The sequence below is a fragment of the Urocitellus parryii genome, chromosome 5 (assembly GCF_045843805.1).
Source record: "Urocitellus parryii isolate mUroPar1 chromosome 5, mUroPar1.hap1, whole genome shotgun sequence".
NCBI lineage: Eukaryota > Metazoa > Chordata > Mammalia > Rodentia > Sciuridae > Urocitellus > Urocitellus parryii.
In genome coordinates, this window is record NC_135535.1 from 203,221,892 (window position 1) to 203,239,413 (window position 17,522).

A 17,522-nucleotide genomic window follows, 5' to 3' on the forward strand; every position below is an offset into this window, starting at 1 on the left:
CGGATTTGAAGACAGACAGCCGGAAGTCGCTGCGCGTCCGCACTCCACTCTGCACCGACTGAAACTCGAGCTGGACAAGAGAGGTTCCGGGGCTGGTTGCGGCCAGAGGCGGAGGGATGGAGACCCGGCCTGAAGACTCGGGAATGACCGGCCGCCCGACGCTGGCCTCTTCCTGGGATATCGCGAACGGGGACCTGTCCCAGAGCCTCCTCCTCACCCGGGATGGCCTCGGCTTCCAGGACTTCGACTGGGAGGAGCTGCTGGCGCCGCCGGCTTCGGGGTGCGCCGTGCCTCGGGGGAGCCGGGTCGTGGCGCTCGGCGACAGCCACGCTCCGAGGGAGACGAGCGGGGGACGCGGGGCGGGAGACCTGGGAGCGCTCGCAGGCGCATCCGCCTCGCCCGCTTGGAAACGAGGGGCAGCTCCTGGCCGCCCGAACGGCCCAGAAGTCGCCTAGAGCCCCGCGTGTGCGGGCGGGGAAGGGCGCGCGTGCGTCTGGCTGCGCAGAGCCGGCGGGTGCTGGACCGGCTGCGGCCAGCAGCAGTCGGGGTCAGGGAGGGGCGCGGCCTGCGGGGCTGCGGGGCGGCGGCCCAGCCGCGTCCCTGGGCGGCGCGTCCCGAGGCCGCGGGGGTCCGGGGAGGGGCGCGGGCGGGTGCGAGCGCGACCGCGGAAACCGGGCGTCACCTGTGCCCCGACCTCCTCCTCAGCCAGCCTCTGGTGAGCCTGAGCGCCGCGCCGGGCCCCCGGGGCAGGACGCCGTGCTTCCTCGACCTGCGGTGCGACCCCGGGGCCGGGGAAGAGATCCTCGCGGTGGGCGTCCTGAGCTCGGCGAGGAACATGGAGGTGTACGTGGGCGAGGAGTACTGTGGCACCGGCCGGGGCCAGGGCGCCCGCACCGTCCCGGAGGGCAGGTCGGTGACCCCGCGCCGCGGCCCCTCGGCCCCTTTCCCGGGCTCGGGACGGTTCAGATAGCCTGACGTCGTGCCAGTCACCCGGGGAGGGAACCTAAAAGTGCACCGGTGGCAGAGACGGGGTCGCCTTGCCGCCTCTTCCAGGCAGCGCAGATCAGCCCAGTTGTTTTCATACCTGGAAACTTGGGGCTGGTTAGTGGAAGTGAATGGTGGGTCACAGCTGGTTAGTGGAAGAGTTTTGTTAGGAGAAGCCCTGACAAGTGCTCCTTGTCTCTCTCCTTCGCTCACAGGGTTGGCTTCCAGAGTTTCCCCCAAATTAATGACTCAGTCAGTCTGGAACACTGAGCTCATCTTCTAGGAAGCCCCTTACTAAGGGTGTGGGGATCTAAGACTGCCACCGCCGCCTAGTTGTTAACCGGTTATAAACGTGATCATTTGGGCGCCCCCACCCCCACCCCGTTTCCCCCCCTTACAAAGATTCTGCCGCATCTTTTTTAATGTAACCGAAATTTAGAGCTTTCCTATGTCCAGTGCAAGTTGAAAACAATAGGTGTGTTCACTGAACTTTACAATATGGTCTGTGCTCCATGACTGTGTTATCTCCTTCAGTTCTCTTGGCTAGTCTGAGAGGGCCCTGTGGTCCTTAAGGCAGTGCAATGCATTCGGGAGCCCCAGCTCCTTGTGCCTCACCACGAAAACAGTCCCAGGAAGGAGTATTGTCCTAGAAACGTTTATTTTTAATCATAACTGTTAATCATAACTAAAAAAATATTTTTTGTTTTTAGTGAACAGGAAAATGTTATTTTCTACAAAAAACATCTAAAATTGGAAACTTCCACATATGCTTGTAAAATAAAGGTAAGCCATCATCAGATTTTAACTAATTTAAATTTTCATCAAATTTGATTTTGTTCTATATATAATTAATTTTCTTTCCTTGAATACAACTAATCCTATATTGTCCCTAGGTTTATTAAGACATAGTAAACATATAAAAGGTGATTACTTTCCTAAAAAATCATCAATCCTCTTGAAGATTTAATTCTTTTAGTCTATCACCAGTTATGGAAATATATTTTGTTAATAAGAGCTATATTTTGAGGTTTTGGGAAATTTATCTAAAACATTTTTTAATCTTTCTGTAAAACTGTGTTGCCAAAAAATTACAAACAAAACTTTGGTCCTATGAATTAAACAAGAAGGTAGTGAAAGGAGTTTCAGACAAGAGAACCAAGAAGTTAAAGGGTTTTGGACTGTTGGCTGCAGCATGAAGATTGTTAAGGTTTGCATTAGTGGTGATGTCAAAGTCTAGGAATCATGAGAAATACAGAGCCAGAATATTAACTCAGCTTTGTTGCTGTCACACTAGTCTGAGCAAGCTGCTTCACTTGTTTGGACGTATTTCGGGAGTAAAATTAGAGAACTGAAGAAAGAAAATTCTTGGGTTCTTTTTGACTCTGAAAAATCTATACTTATTATCATCACTTATGGGAAATTGTGAGACTTAGTTTTAGAATAAGGTAAAATTAGTGATTTTTCTTTCATTGAAGAACAAAGTAAATGTTCTTCAATCACAGAACTGATTAAAGTGATTCATTCATTCTGTGAATATTTGATGCCAGATACTATATGAGGCATTTAGGAATTACCAGTAGTAAAATAAATTGAAATACTGCCCTCATGTTGCTTATATTTTACTGGGGCAAGACTGGTAATAAGCATGATCAATGAGTGAAACAGATCCTATATTTGATGTTGAGAAAGTGTTTGGGTATTACAAAGCAGAAGGGGGAGAACAGGTTGGGATGTAAGATGAATGTAATGGGTGTTTCCCTGATTGTTGAAGACTGTCACGTATTTGGTTACACACTTAAAAGAGTTTTTAGAGCATAGGTGTACATTTACCTATTGATAACGTGGGTCTGTGTGTGTCACTCTGGTGAACATTTTTTGTAACTGTTGTATAGAAACGAAGGGTTGGTTCATTCATGGAACCCCTGGGTTTCATACATATATGAAAGTGTTCTGGGACAACAGCATATGGAAAGTTAAGATAAAAATAAAGTGTTCCTGATACAGACTTTTGAGCACTTCCTCAGGGATAGATACTGGATATTTTGACACATAAGCCATCTCTCATTTTACTGACTTGATTTTAGTTTTACCCTGTGCGAGCATTTGCCCAGGGTCACCCAGGCTGTTGAGCAGCAGAGTCATAATTTAAACCCAGATGTGCCTGGTCCAAATCTCTTCCCTTTCATTTTACTACTCTGTTTTATGGACCACACATGGAGTACAGCTCAGGGGTAGAGCCCTTGCCCCACATGCTTGAAGCCCTGGGTTCCATGCCCAACACTGCAAAAAAAGAGAAAAACTACAGGGATAGAACCAGAGGATTTAGACTGTAAGCTCTGATTTTTAACATTTCCTTACAGTTCTAAATCCTGAAAGACTGAATTGTGTCTATAATTTCAGTAAGTACTGCTTGGGCCTCTAGACAGTTACATTTTGTATTAAATAATATTATACCAAACTGTGGCCTGTTAAGATCTCAGACTGTTTATTTTTAATGCCTTAAGTTAAGTAAAACTATATTTAATCTACTCAGACTTATTTTCTGAATATTAGTTTGAGAAGGATTTCTTGATTTAAATAGTTGATCTGAGCCTTATGTTAAAATAGAAATTTTTCTATCTATGACTGTTCTAAAGATAACTTAAAAACATGCTTGAGATTAAAACTGTTAGATCCTTGAATATTTCACTCTTGATTTGGTAATACTAGGAAGTGACTTTAAATTATTGGTTTTAATACCTATATTTCCTGGACTTTTTTATTTCATAATAGTTGCTGTCCTTTGGTGAAAAACAGTGTGTGTTCATCAGTAAGGTTGTGGTACACATGAAACCAGTTTCAGGAAATTCTTCACCAAGCTCTCCTGCTCTAGGATCAAGGATAGACCTTGACAAGGTCCAAACCATAATGGAGTCCATGGGATCAAAGTTATCACCTGGAGCTCAGCAGCTAATGAACATGGTTAGGTTTCAACAGCAGGTAAGTAGAAATGTTTTTCTTTCCACATAGCAGTAAAAAATCATTTCAAAATGATGGCCTTTGATGAGGAAATGCAGTATTTTTTTTTTTTAAAGCGTTTTTCTGTGATACTAGGGATTGAACCCAGGGACTTGGGCATACTAGGCAAGCACTCTAGTGCTGGACTACCTCCCCGGCTCTTCTTATTGTATTTTAGATGGGGTTTTGCTTAGTTGTTTAGGCTGTACTTGAACTTGCAATCTTTCTGTCTCAGCCTCCAAAATAGCTGGGATTACAGGTATGCACCACTGCACCCAGCTAAATTTTTAATTTTTATTATTGATTTAACTGTCATCTGTTCATAGTTTGCAAAAGGCATATTTTGTAGACTTACCCTCATATAAAAAGTTTTGACTGGACAGCTTCACAATTTTTCATTAATTCATTCACCCATCATTCAGCAAGTAGCAACTTTGATGAATTATGGGCTGATTTGAGCACTCTCTAGGATGCAAAAATGATCAATTGGTGTATAGCCTGTTTTTAAGGGTTTTTGCAGGCTAGATCATATGAGTGGTCTCATACAGAAATAAATTTTCTCTGCTGACTGAGTAAAGCTCCTTTGAGCTAAAAGAATGTTGTCTAATGTTAAAATATTAGAAATATAACCCATCTTATTCCAGGAATATTTTAAGACTTATTCAAAACTTGGAATAGAACAAGAAAAAATGACAATAGGCTAGCATTTCTCTATATAGAGCCTTTTCCCAAGTGCATTTCTGTAAAAATGTTGGATGGGAACCTGCTATCACAGGTGCCTCTGCCTCCACTTCCCTGGCCCTCATTAGCCCCTTTCCTGCCTTTTTTTCCCCTGAAGTATCTGTCACCACCTACGTGCCATGATGTGTTTCCTCCTCCTCTCTCCTCATCCCTCCCGTCTTTCCCTCCGTCCTTTCAGGCAGTCTCTCCCTACTATCTTAAGACTCCAAGAGGTCAGAGATTTTAATTTGTTTGATTCACTGCCATATTTCTCATACCTCAAGTGGAGCCTAACACATAAATTTCTGGTAAACATTTTTTGAATAAATGAATGTAGATCTAGCTTGATCTCAGAATAATTTTTAGACTATCTAGATGAATGTATAAACTGAACTTCTTTAGCTAATCTTGATAATTACTTTTCAGCCCATCTTTCAAAAACTGAATAGCAGTAAGTGTGGGATGATAAACCCTGATGAAAACCTGTAGTAGGCTTCTACGTTTTGAATTTAAGAGCTCCATATGCCTTCACACAAACAATTCAGTTAGAGGTCATTTGGTTTTGCTTTAGTGGAAAAATTGAGAACCTGAAGAAGAAGATAGCATACTTTCTCTTCAACATAAAATCTCAAGAAACAAAGGAAAGAATAACACACAAGCAATTTAGTCATGGTACCAATATGGAATTTTGGGTTTTTTAAATTTTGGTGTAGGGATTGAACCCAGGACCTCACACACTTCAGGCAAGTGTTCTACCACTAAGCCACATCCCTAGGTCTTTAATTCTTATTAAGGTGGAAATTCTTAAACACAGACAAGTGGTAGCTCATTTTAGTTATTGAAAATGTCACAGTGCTAAGTGAAATAACCCAATCCCCAAAAACCAAAGGCCAAATGTTTTCTCTGATAAGTGGATGCTGATCCATAATGGGGGGTGGGAGAGGGCATATGAAAAATGGAGGAACTTTGGATTGGGCATAGGGGAGGGAGGAGAGAGGAAGGGGCCTGGAGTGTAGGAAAGACTGTGGAATGAGGTGGACATCATTACTCTAAGCCCATGTACATATGGTGCTGCACATATGTGTAACGCCATATCGTGTACAACCAGAGAAATGAAAAGTTGTGCTGCAATTGTATGCGATGAATCAAAGTGCATTCTGCTGTCATATGTACCTAATTAGAATAGTAAGTTAATTAATTAATTAAAAAAAGAAAATATCACAAGTATATACATAGAATACCTAGCTTTAAATAGTGTATAACCTCCATTAAAAACTCATGGCAAAAGCTATGGCCAGGTGAAAACGAAAAGCTTTTCAACCATATGTTGAAAGTTGGGGAATGACATAATTGAGTTCTAAGAAAATGATCAATCATTGTAACTCAGTTGAAAGTATCACATTTTTATTGTCACAAATTAAGGAGGACTTTGTAGGTAAAATACTAAGATATGTCACTGCAAATTTACTATGCAATTTTAGTATTTATTTTCTTTAGTCTTCCCTATGGAGTTAGGTTGCTTGGATTTATGTCCTGGTTCTGCCACTTACCAGCTGGTTACCTTGGCCAGGGACTTTCTGACTGGGTCACTTAATATTGAATAGTAATAGCCTACTTCCTGGGGATCAAATGAAGGAATGCACAGTGCCCAGGAATGACTCCCACAGTGAACTGTCCTTCTTAATCTTAACATTTTCTTATTTACCTTGCTTAGAATTGTATTCCCATTGGAGAGCAGCTTCAGTCAGTTTTGGGAACTACTGGGTATAAGCATATGATTGCACTCCAGCCATCGTCCACTTCAGGAGCCTTGGACAAGTCATCCTCCACACCTTTCCCTTTTAGAACTGGATTGACATCTGCAAACAGGACTGAACCCTTACAGGCTTTCATCGATAAAAGCACCAGGCCACCTGGGGAAGGAAATACCACCAGCCGCGACAGGTGTAAAACTGTGCCACAAAACCATTCCCTTCTTGAGAATGATCTTAAAAATGCAGTATCTTCTTTCTTACCAAAGAAGGCGAGTGACGGCCCACTGCCCAACTCTGAGTTGCTGCCCTTTCTCCAAAATCTGTGCAGTCAAGTTAACCATCTTCGAGTGGGACATAACGCCAAGTGGCAGGAAAATGTCTCCAAGCCCCGGGACGGCATTGTTGGTGTTGCGTGAGTATTTTATCTCAAGACAAATGTGGTTACAAATGAGGTTTATAGCCGGTAGGTGAGAGAATCAGATGAAGGGAAACAGATCTGTCTCAGTGAACAATCTTTCCAGAGAAAATTTGAGCAGTTTTTGCATTTTACCATGAACACGCTTGTGGGCAATAACTGTTCTCCAGAGTGAAATGCATGGCTGTGACAGAAATGCCTATAACTGAAGGTGCTGCACACCTCTCGGGCATTTGGTGGAAGGGTTACCAGCAGCAGCTGTGGGTTGGAGTAGAAGGCTATTTGCATGAGTGGAAAGGTGCTGTGGTAATAATGATCTTTACATTGTTTTTATTTGGGTTCATATTATTTTCTAGCTGGGTATACTAAGCATGTCATTGCTTTGTAGATTATATTTGGTCTAGGTTAACTTTGGAATTATCAAAAACTATTTTAGGATGGTAATTATCTGTAGGATACAAGTTTTTATGCTCTAGTCTCTTAATCCCTTACCTTGACAACATGTTTCAATAAGAAGTGGCCGAGGACTTAGTATGTTCTTGATCCTTTCACAAATGTAGTGTGTCAAAATAGTATTCTAGATTGGAATTCAGGACTTTGGTCATAGTTTTCGTTTATTTTCTAAACTTAATCTCTCTTAGAATTTTCATCTAAAAATGAGATAGTTATATTAGTTTGGAACTAAAAACCATTAACCACCAGCAGGATCAATTGGCATTTATAGAACTCTCTGCCAACAGTAGCAGAGTACATTTTTTTTTTTTTTTTGAAGATTCACAAAGGTAAATTATATGGTAAGTCTTAAAGCAAACCTAATGAAGTTTAAGGGGATTGGATCATCATAGAAAGTGCTTTCTCTGGCTACAAAAGACAAGAAATCATATCTATAACAGAAAGACAAGACATCTAGATTGACAAAACACTTGTAAATTAAACAACACTTGTAAATCTATGATTCAAGAAGTCTCAACAGAAAAATTTTTTTACGAATATATGAAAATAACAATAGATCAAAATTTGTGTGATTCAGCTAAAGAGGTTTTGCTAAGAACTTGTTTACCACTGTATGCTTGCATTAGAAAAGAGCAGAGTTTTCAAATCAATACTATAAAACTACAGCTACTCAATAAAAATGAAATAGATAATCTGAATAGTCTTATAAGCACTAAAGAAACTGAATTTTTCATTTAAAAGCCAAGCAAAAGGAACCCAAAGCAAGCAGAAGAATGAAACAATAAAGAGCAGAAATCTATTTAATTGAAAAAAAAATCAATTGAAAAGCTGGTTCTTTGAAAATTTCAGTAAAATTGACAAATTTCTAGCAAGACTGGCAAATAAGAGATGACACAAATCACCAATCTGAGGAATGTAATGGGAAATACCATTACAGGGCCTCAAGCCATAATCAAGATAAGGGAATATTGTAACAATTTGATTGACAACTAGGAGGAAATGGATTAATTCCTTAAAAAACACAAATTATCAAACTCAACCAACATGAAATAAATAATGGAACACTTCTATGGCCACTAAATACTATATTCGAAATTGAAGAGATCGTGAAAAAGAAATGTCCTGTCCCAAATGCTTTCACTCAAGAATCCTGCCAAACATTTAAAGAAAACCACTTTTACACATTTCCAAAAAATAGAAGAGGAGGGAAGACTTCCCAACTCATTTCATGAAGCCAGCATTACTCTGCTACCCAGACTAAATTATCCCCAAAGAAATAAGTACATATAAATGAATGTAAAACATAATTGTACATATAAATCTGACAAAAGACATAGAGGACCTTATGACCTGAAAATTGTTAAATAGTGATGAAAGAAGACCCCAAAAATGGAGCAATATACCGTATTCATGGTACTGTTGAAGACTCAACAGTAAAAATGTCAGTTTTCCCCTAATTGATATATATGTTTAGCACAATTTCTATCAGAAGTTCAACATGTATTTTTTGTAAATATGAATAAGATGATTCCAAAATCTGGAAGTGGAAAATTCTAAGTGGAAAGACAACAGTACTGGAATTAGAATAGAGAGAAATCACTACTGGATTTCAAGAGTCCGTTTTGGCAAGACAGCTAGACACATAGATGAACAGAAAGCACAGAAATCGCTCTACAGAAGTATACCTGTCGGCCTTCTACCAATGTGCAAAAGTCATTCAGTGGAGGAAGGATGATCGTCTAGCATGTGATGCTGGAACAATTGGAGAGTCACAGGCTAAAAAATGAACCATGAATGCAGATATATGAAAATTAACACACAATGGAGCATAAGCTAAAATGTTAAGTATAAAACTGTAAAATCTTTTTAATATATGGGAGAAATTTTTAGGGACCTAGGAAGATAATTCTTCGAGGTCACCAAAAGCATGATCCATAAAATATGTATGTAGAGCCCATTTAATATTTACAAGTTTTACATATGAAAGGCCCCAGTAAGAGGATTAATACAGACCGGGAGAAAATATTTGTAAATCACGAACCCAACAAATGCCTTGTATCTAAAATATATGAAGGATTTGCAAGATTTGTTTTTTAAAATACCATCTAATTAGAACATGGATAATAGATGTGAAGAATCATCAGGAGGATGGATATATAAATAGCAAATAAGCCCAGGAAAAGATGATCAACAGTGACTTCACTGCTATTAGAGAAATGCTTATTAAAACCACAAGGTAGGGCTGAGGTTGTGGCTCAGAGGTAGAGCACTCGCCTACCATGCGTGAAGGACTGGGTTTGATCCTTAAAAATATCACATAAAAATAAAATAAAGATATTGTGTCCCCCTATAACTAAAAAATAAATATTAAAAAAAACCCACAAGATATCTCTATATATCTATTTGAATGACTAAAATTTAAAATTATAAACAATAAGAATACCAAATGTTGACAAGCATATAGAGAAACCGGATCTCATTCCTTGCTGGCGGGAATTAAAATGGTACAACCACCCTAAAAACATATCTGGGCAGTTTCTTAACAACTAAACACCCTGTTACCATACAACCCATTAGTCCTAATCCTGGGCATTTATCCCAAAGAAATGAAAAGATGTGGCAACATTAAAGTGCTCTACGCAATTGTTCATGAGAACTTTATTTGTAATAGTGCCAGACAAAAAACAATCAAAATGTCTCATGGTAGGTGAATGGTTAAACAGACTGGGCAGTAGTGCATGCATCCATATCATGAACAACAATTTAAATGGCTCTGCAGGGCATTATGCCAAGATCAAACTTATTGGTGTTTACAATCTTGAGGACTCCTAAAATCTTTTAGTTTTACAGCTATATAAAATATTTGTTTAAAAATAATAATTAAACCTTTTCATGTCAACGTAAGTAAGAAACAGTCAAACTTTTAAAACATTTAACAAGAAGAATATTGTTTTAAATTTATGCAAATCTATATTAGCTTTTGGGCACATTCTCATACATGTTACTCTATAGCATGTGTAATTAAACATAGCTAGTATGAGAACAGTAGGAATACCGAGAATAGTTAACCTCTGAAAACATACATATTTATACAGTAAATCTACTACCTGAGGAAATTCTAAAGAGAATTCACAGCCTTGATTTCTTTTAGAAATTAGAGCAGTGGCATACATTGTGTAGGCTCTGGAAAAGTACTTTTTCCTCATTGAGCTCCTGAAAGAATTATGGAAACCCTAAGCGTTGTGGATTTTTAGAAATCGGTATACTTTTGATCCTATTAATTTTTGCTTGTCTATCCTAGTTAAATTCATAAACATTTTCAGGTCAGGTTAGCAAAGAACCTTCTAGTGTTTTAGTAAGGTTGTTTGTATTTAAGAGGAAAAAGCTATATGAATTATAGGGTTGCTTTGAAAGAATACTTGGAAAAGATACTTTTTTTTTTTAAAATTGGGCAAAATCAGTTTTTGTTTGGAACTTAAAAAGGGCATTCCCCCACGGTTTGTTTTTGAAGATGTGTCTTCATTTTTATGTTCCCACTTCAACTGAATACTTAATAAGAAGTAAGGAGTGTGTTGGGCATTAAGGGCTGTGGTCACCTATTGCATGTGTTTTGCAACCTGGGAAATGAGTCACAGGAGCAGTGCAGTTGTGGAGACAAGTTTCAGCCATGTTCCTTGGCCACTGGTTGCATAGCTTGCTTGTTTTTGTTGTAATAGTGGGGAAAATTGATAGACTTTTTAAACTTATTTTTAGAGTGGAAGAACAGCCTATTTGCTCCTACTTGGAAAAGATTCTTTCTAAAAATATGGAACTGATGGAAAAGAAACTTGTGGACTACATTGATCGGCGAATACTCCAACTCCAGGAGCACATAGATGATAAGATTACCTTGTTAATGGACTTCCTGCAGAATCCCAACTCCCCGCCCAATGGGCTGCCTTTGAGACATTGTGACTCTGGAGAAAGACTTTCCAATGGAGAAAGATAAGCTCTCAGCGTACGAGGGCCTGCAGATATTTATTACCTATTTATTACAAAGCCCAAACCTAAAAACGTTTATGAAAAGCAAGTATCTGATGTCCTCTGAAGGATCATCGGCTTACATAAAGTGACCTCGGTGTCCATTTTTACTGCCCTTGTTATTGTAAATCCAGTACTGTACACCAAGAGGTGACCCCATTGTCCTAAGTTATTCTGATTTGCAGTGTTTTTCACTTACAGATTTTTAGGTATTCTTGTGTTGCTTAAGGGTTTTAAATATTTAAGGATTTCTAATGCATTTCATTAGTTTGTATTGTATGTGTTTGAAGTACTTTTTTAATTTGTAAAAAGACCTTATTTAATAGTTGAAGGGTATGAAAAAATGCTTACTTGACTTTTTTTCCCCTAATTGATTGTTCTTGGAAAACCAGGTGTTTTGACTTGAAACATTTCATTTCAGATCACCAACTTAATATTTTATGTTGTTTACTTCACATTTCAAAAATGGATGTCATGTATGGTAAATGAAAGATCAGTTCTCATTGGGGCCATTGATTTTATGCTCTATCACATTGTAACAGCAGATTGGAAAGTGAAAAATGAAAACTGGCCCATTCTTTGTTAGGATTGTTACTTGGATGCAGTGTTTGATATAAAATGGAAGAATTTGTCTTGTCTTACCTCATCATCCCAGAACACATAATGAAGCCTCCTTTTCCAGCTGATACAGGTTCTTTTTCCCAGGCCTTCCTAGCTTATGTTGAGTATGAACTGCTGAGGGTCTGCATTGAAGTATTAGAGCACATGAGTCCAGTTCTGTCTGGTAGATTTGATTCTTCAGAAACTAGCTGGGCATAGTGGTGCTCACCTGTAATCCCAGAGACTCCGGAGGCTGAGGCAGGAGGATTGCAAGTTTAAAGCCAGCCTCAGCAACTTAATGAGGCCCTAAGCAACTTAGCAAAGACCTAGCCTCAAACAAACAAACAAACAAATAGATAGATAAATAGATAAATAAATAAATAAATGGGCTGGAGGTGTGGCTCAGTGGTAAAGTACCCCTGGGTAAATCCCCAGTGCCAAAAACCAAAACAAAAACAGATACAAATGTATATATGTTGAAGGGTGATGTATTTGAATGTAAAAATAAATGCATTCACTCTGGAAGCTACTTGTTTGGAATAAATAGAAGAATTTTCTTTTTATTTAATGTTTGTTTAAGATGTCTATTTTCATAAAAAGATGCTTTACCCTCAAGATTTTGGTGAACTTAGTTCTCGTTCCTTAGATGTATGTTATTCCTGGGAATTATAATTGCGCATGTCAGAAGTGAAAACACACCTATGCCACTTGTCGGCCCGGGTCTCTCAGTTCATATTACTGTTCCAGCTGTAGTGTGACGAACCCATCGTGCCAACCTGATCAGAACTAGTATCCTCTTTACCTTTCATTTTGTAACATCTTAACTGTAAAAAGTGAAAATCTAACAATTTCAACAATTACGTGCTTGAATCCTGGTAAATGGCTCCATGTTATTTCATTTAGTAATCGAAACATACAGTCTATCAGGCTTCAATTGAAATATTAAATCTGCTTTTGATTAGTAGTCAAAATACTGAAAATGTTAGAATTGATTCAAAATAGCATTTATTTTTCATAGGAGCTAATACATACCTACATGTGGAACAGAATTCAGAACTCTGAGGTAGGGAGCTGGGATCCTATGGGTTGATGTCACACTGCTTGGGGCATGAATGTTGGAGTCGGCACATTCTGCTACCACTGGACCACACTGCTTCCAGACATCCACTCTCAACCATAGACCTTATTTCCTCTTGCCAGAATGATTAGATTCCTCTTTCTCAAATGACAGGTATGAGAAAATAACTTCTGATAAAATAACTTCTTCAAAGTTGCCCCCCCCCCCGCAACAGCATCCTTAATCCACCTCTGGATGGTTTAACTATCTATCTGTGGTTTAACTAATCTGCTTGTCAGTCAAATTATGTACTCCTCTTACTCCCCAATTTTGGAGTGAGATGAAGCAAACTCTTATCCCAGACAAATCAGATTTCCTGGTGGGGTAGGGGAGTATTTAGGAAGAACACCCATGGTCTATTAGATGAGTAACAAGAGGTCCCAGAAGAAGCTGATTCTGGGTCTATGCAGGCCACTCCCCATCTCAGCCTTGGGCAGGGGTTGGCCAGAAGCTTCCAGAATCTCCTTAACTCTGAGATGGCATGACCCAGTTGGCAGTGGATGATTTAAAACTTTTATTCCCTAAAACATTTACCACTTAAAAAATAGCTTTGCATATTATCAATGTTGTCAGACAATAATTCTTTGAAGTAATTCCGTTAGTCCCATAAAACATCTTTAAAGCTTACGTATAGCAGGAGGTCATTCTGAGTAAGTGTGGATACAGTTCAGAGGCCCAGGCACAAAGCCATTAGCCATTATGCAGGCCTGATAATTAAGGGCCACCATAACCTGTGAGAGGCAAAGAGTCTGTCCCCTGGCTGGCTGTCCTTCTACTCCTTCTGTTTGGGTTTTGCATCTCAGCTCCTCTTCATACAGAAGTGAACCCTCTTACCCACCCCTGGCCAGCCTCAGCCTCTCTGGGAAGAACCCTCAAGGTTTACACACAAAGGATCTGTGTTTGGGTCCGTTCCTCCTCCCCTGGGCGAAGGTGTGGAGGTTGCTGATGGCTTGTGGGAGGGAAGCCACCCTCACTGCTTGCCTACACTTCTCTGCCCAGGTGTGAAAGATGTTTGATCTCAAGACAAAGATTATCATCGGCATTGGGGCCGGCTTACTGTTTGCGGCCATCGTGCTGATCTGCGTGGTCCTCAGTCTTTTCTTCAAAGTCTCCAGCATACTGAAGTGAGTCCTGTGGGCAGAGTGAGTGCCCTTGAGATGGGACACCTGAGCTCTCTGCTTGACTGCTCATTCTTTGCTGCCATAGCCACTCCCTGGGTGAGGTCAAGAGCCGCAGACAGGTTGGAGAAGGCAAAGGCACAGGATCTTGGGGTTATTTCCTCCTGGCTTGGGGCTGCGACTCCTAAGTAGAATGTTCTCAGCCTAGAGGCTGTGTGTCCAGCACAGCTTTGCTGTTGTTGGACCTCACGGAGTTTCCCTTCAGGTATTTAGCAGCCCCTCGGCTGAGCCTCCCTCTGTCCTGGTCGCTGCAGACTGAATGTGGGGGACACTGTGGGAGCAAGATCTGCCTCCCACTCAGTCAGAGAACAGGCCGCACTGACCTCCTTTTGCCAAGTTGGGAGCTCCCAGGACGTTCCCCCATTCCATTGCTGGAGGCCGTGGGAACAGCGGGGTGGACCTGTAGGACAGGTCTGCTAGAGAACCGCTGACAAGGGGTGCGGGTCGAAGAGGAGGTATGTAAGTTTTGGGGAGAGGACCTTAAGTGTGGAGAGCAGTTAGCAGCACTGGTGTCCCCATTCTAGGGAGTTAGATGATGGATACAGAGACCAGGTCACAGCCAAGTGTGGCACCTTCCCCATCATTCCTGCATCTTGAGGGCCTGCAGCAAGCAGCTGGTGGGTCCCTGCTTCAAGTCACTCTCCTTATTCTTGTGACCTGATTTTACGTGCACAGCAGTTGTAGGAAAGGATAAGGGAGGAATTTAGCACAGGACCAGAGAGTGTGAGCTAGGGCGGTGTCACATATGTGACTGAGTAGCTCCAACCCTGAACCTCCCAGATAGCACTGATAATTGTAAGAAATGCACTGTGAAGAAAAATCCTAAGCCCATGCTTTGGTATGTTTTTTCTTAAGAGCGGCAAAGGAATGCTGTCCAAGCAAGTTCCAGAGCAAGATCATCCCACCTAAAGGCACGATGGAGTCTTGTCCTGCCCTCCCGTGCTGTGACGAATATAGCCTATATGCAGATTACGATGCCCTGCCACCTTGCTATTGTGGCACAAATGAGGGGCTCTGAAGTGGGAATGGTGGACACATTTGTGAACAATATTTCTTAGTAGAAGTCTTATTATTGAAGTTCTATAGTGTTTATATTTATGTACTAATGAGATATTTATGTACTTTCACATAAAGGTACAATAATGAAAAGAATCCTGCCTGCCTCAGTTGTTGTTGTTAGTTTTAAATGTCCTTTTCCTAAAGTTTTGTGTTACCACTTTGGTACTTGAGGCAACTAGCTCATCATTTTATATTGCAACACAAGCAGGAGAGTTAAAGTAGAAAATAGAGGCCATGTGAATGAACGGTGTTAACAAGAAGGGTTAGCATATTGCTAGGTGCCTGGTATAAAAAATAAAAACATTTGAAAACTGAGTTTTGACTGAATCTTCCTGGCAGCATAGACAAAAAAGAAACTTGACGTCTCTGAATGATCCCAGGTTTTCTCCTGGTTCTAAGTTAGATTTATTACGTAGAACCTTCTCTTTGAAATTCTGAAGAAAATGATTGTGTGGTTCCATCTGGGTTTTTTCAAAGGCTCAGACCAGCTTTCAAATCTTGGCACATGCTCACTGCTGAGGGCAACTGTCCACCCAGATGTTTATTTCTTCCTGAACTGGAAGCACTAGGCTGCCTCTGGGGGCACAGGCTTTTCAAAGTCATACACTCTCCTGTGGGCAACATGGACTCTTCTCATGGCTATTGCCAGGGCCAACGTAAGGTCTTCCATCTGTGAGGAACATAAAGGACCAGAAGGAGCTCTGAAAAGAGTCTCACATCATCTGGGCTGCTTCTGCCACCAGAGATGCAGTCAGCAGATTGAGTTTATAACCACCTGACCCAGGTGTTTGTCACAGGGTGGGCACTTAGTAAAATAATAGACCTGGCAAAAGTCCCTGTGGGTATGAATTCTAGAGAATTCCCAGAGACACACAGGGATTGCATCACTCAGTCCAGCTCACAAATCCTGAACATAGCTCTGGCCCCTTCCTCCCTCTGTTGGACCTCCAGCCTCCAGTCTCCATCCAGCCCAGTACTCCTGAATGGTCATGAAGTGTGGACTGCCAATGAAGTGTCCACTATCCAGAATGCAGAGCAAAACGTGCTTCCACTTCCCTAAATTGCCTGTGAGTGACTGAATTTCTTTACAGACCCCTGGCTCAGAGCCCCAACTCAGCATTTGGTTCACAGAGTTGGGGGCACTGGATGTGGAACAAGAGGACATTTGCAAGGTTAAGGTTCAGTAGTAGAAGGACTGATTCCTGCCCTGGCCCAATTTTCCAAGTGAGCAGTGGAGGCACTTCTGTTCTCTAAGCTTAGTTTCCCCTGTCAGAGTTTTGAGCCACTCTTGTCTCCACTTGGAACTCAGAAAAATCCTTCCCAACGAACTGGGTGATAGTGAGGTCAATGGCTGGATATGGGTGATTAATGAGCAAAATTAAAATGAAAGAATATATTTCAGGATTTACTCTTGTGTCTGAATTAAGAGGATCAGGTGGGTAAATCTAACAAGTTGATGAAATTCATGCTAAAGGTAATAAAATTTATGGGAGGTCATTGCTTTGGATTGAGCTCCTGCACTAGATCCCAGCAGAACAGACCTAACCAATATGGATTCACTCATGCTAAAAGCCACATAATCAAACTGAATTTGAAACAGGCCAGTTTTCCAAAAAACCGGAAATTCTTGGCAAATAATCAGAAGAGGTTCAGTTTACTCAAAGTCAACATTTCCTTTTTTCTAACAGGTAATAGCTTTTAATTATACAATACTAACATTAATAATAGCAGAAAAGGTATTATGTAAGTAACTAATTTTAATTCATGTGGATTTAAGAAATATAGGCTTAAGGAAGTTTGCTATCTTGCAAAGAGAACAAATCCAAAGTTCTAAATATTACTTTGAGAGTTATTTTTTCACTAAACCAACAGAGTGAATTTTTATTTCCATCAGTTGGTAACATGTAAGTCACATTTTAAGAATAATAAATACAGTGATAATTCACTATTTACCAGTATTGTCTTTGATGAATATGCGATGTTCTTATTTTTTAAAACACCTGTTCTACTTGTTTTTTAAATTTTTTTTTAGTTGTAGATGGACATAATACATTTATTTATTTATTTATTTATCTATTTATTTATTTATTTATGTGCTGAGGTTAGAACCCAGTGCCTCACACAGGCCAGGCGAGTGCTCTACCACTGAGCCACAGCCCCAGCCCCTACTTGAGTTCTTTGGATAAGTTATTGCTAAGTAAGTGATGTATTTTAATTCCTAAATG

The 17,522-nt window shown here is 40.6% G+C and overlaps 2 protein-coding genes across 2 annotated transcripts; both read left to right on the plus strand.

Annotated features, from left to right (window-relative positions):
- Positions 1–12: 12 nt before the first annotated feature.
- On the plus strand, positions 13–12,781 carry LOC113179547 (ATPase PAAT). Its single transcript, XM_077799172.1, has 6 exons — positions 13–280; positions 706–909; positions 1,695–1,767; positions 3,757–3,963; positions 6,416–6,867; positions 11,077–12,781. The coding sequence occupies exons 1-6, from the start codon at positions 117–119 to the stop codon at positions 11,309–11,311; spliced, it is 1,335 nt and encodes a 444-aa protein (XP_077655298.1). The 5' UTR covers positions 13–116; the 3' UTR covers positions 11,312–12,781.
- Positions 12,782–14,068: 1,287 nt separating this feature from the next.
- On the plus strand, positions 14,069–15,256 carry Fam24a (family with sequence similarity 24 member A). Its single transcript, XM_026384197.2, has 2 exons — positions 14,069–14,184; positions 15,094–15,256. The coding sequence occupies exons 1-2, from the start codon at positions 14,069–14,071 to the stop codon at positions 15,254–15,256; spliced, it is 279 nt and encodes a 92-aa protein (XP_026239982.1).
- The last annotated feature ends 2,266 nt before the right edge of the window (positions 15,257–17,522 follow it).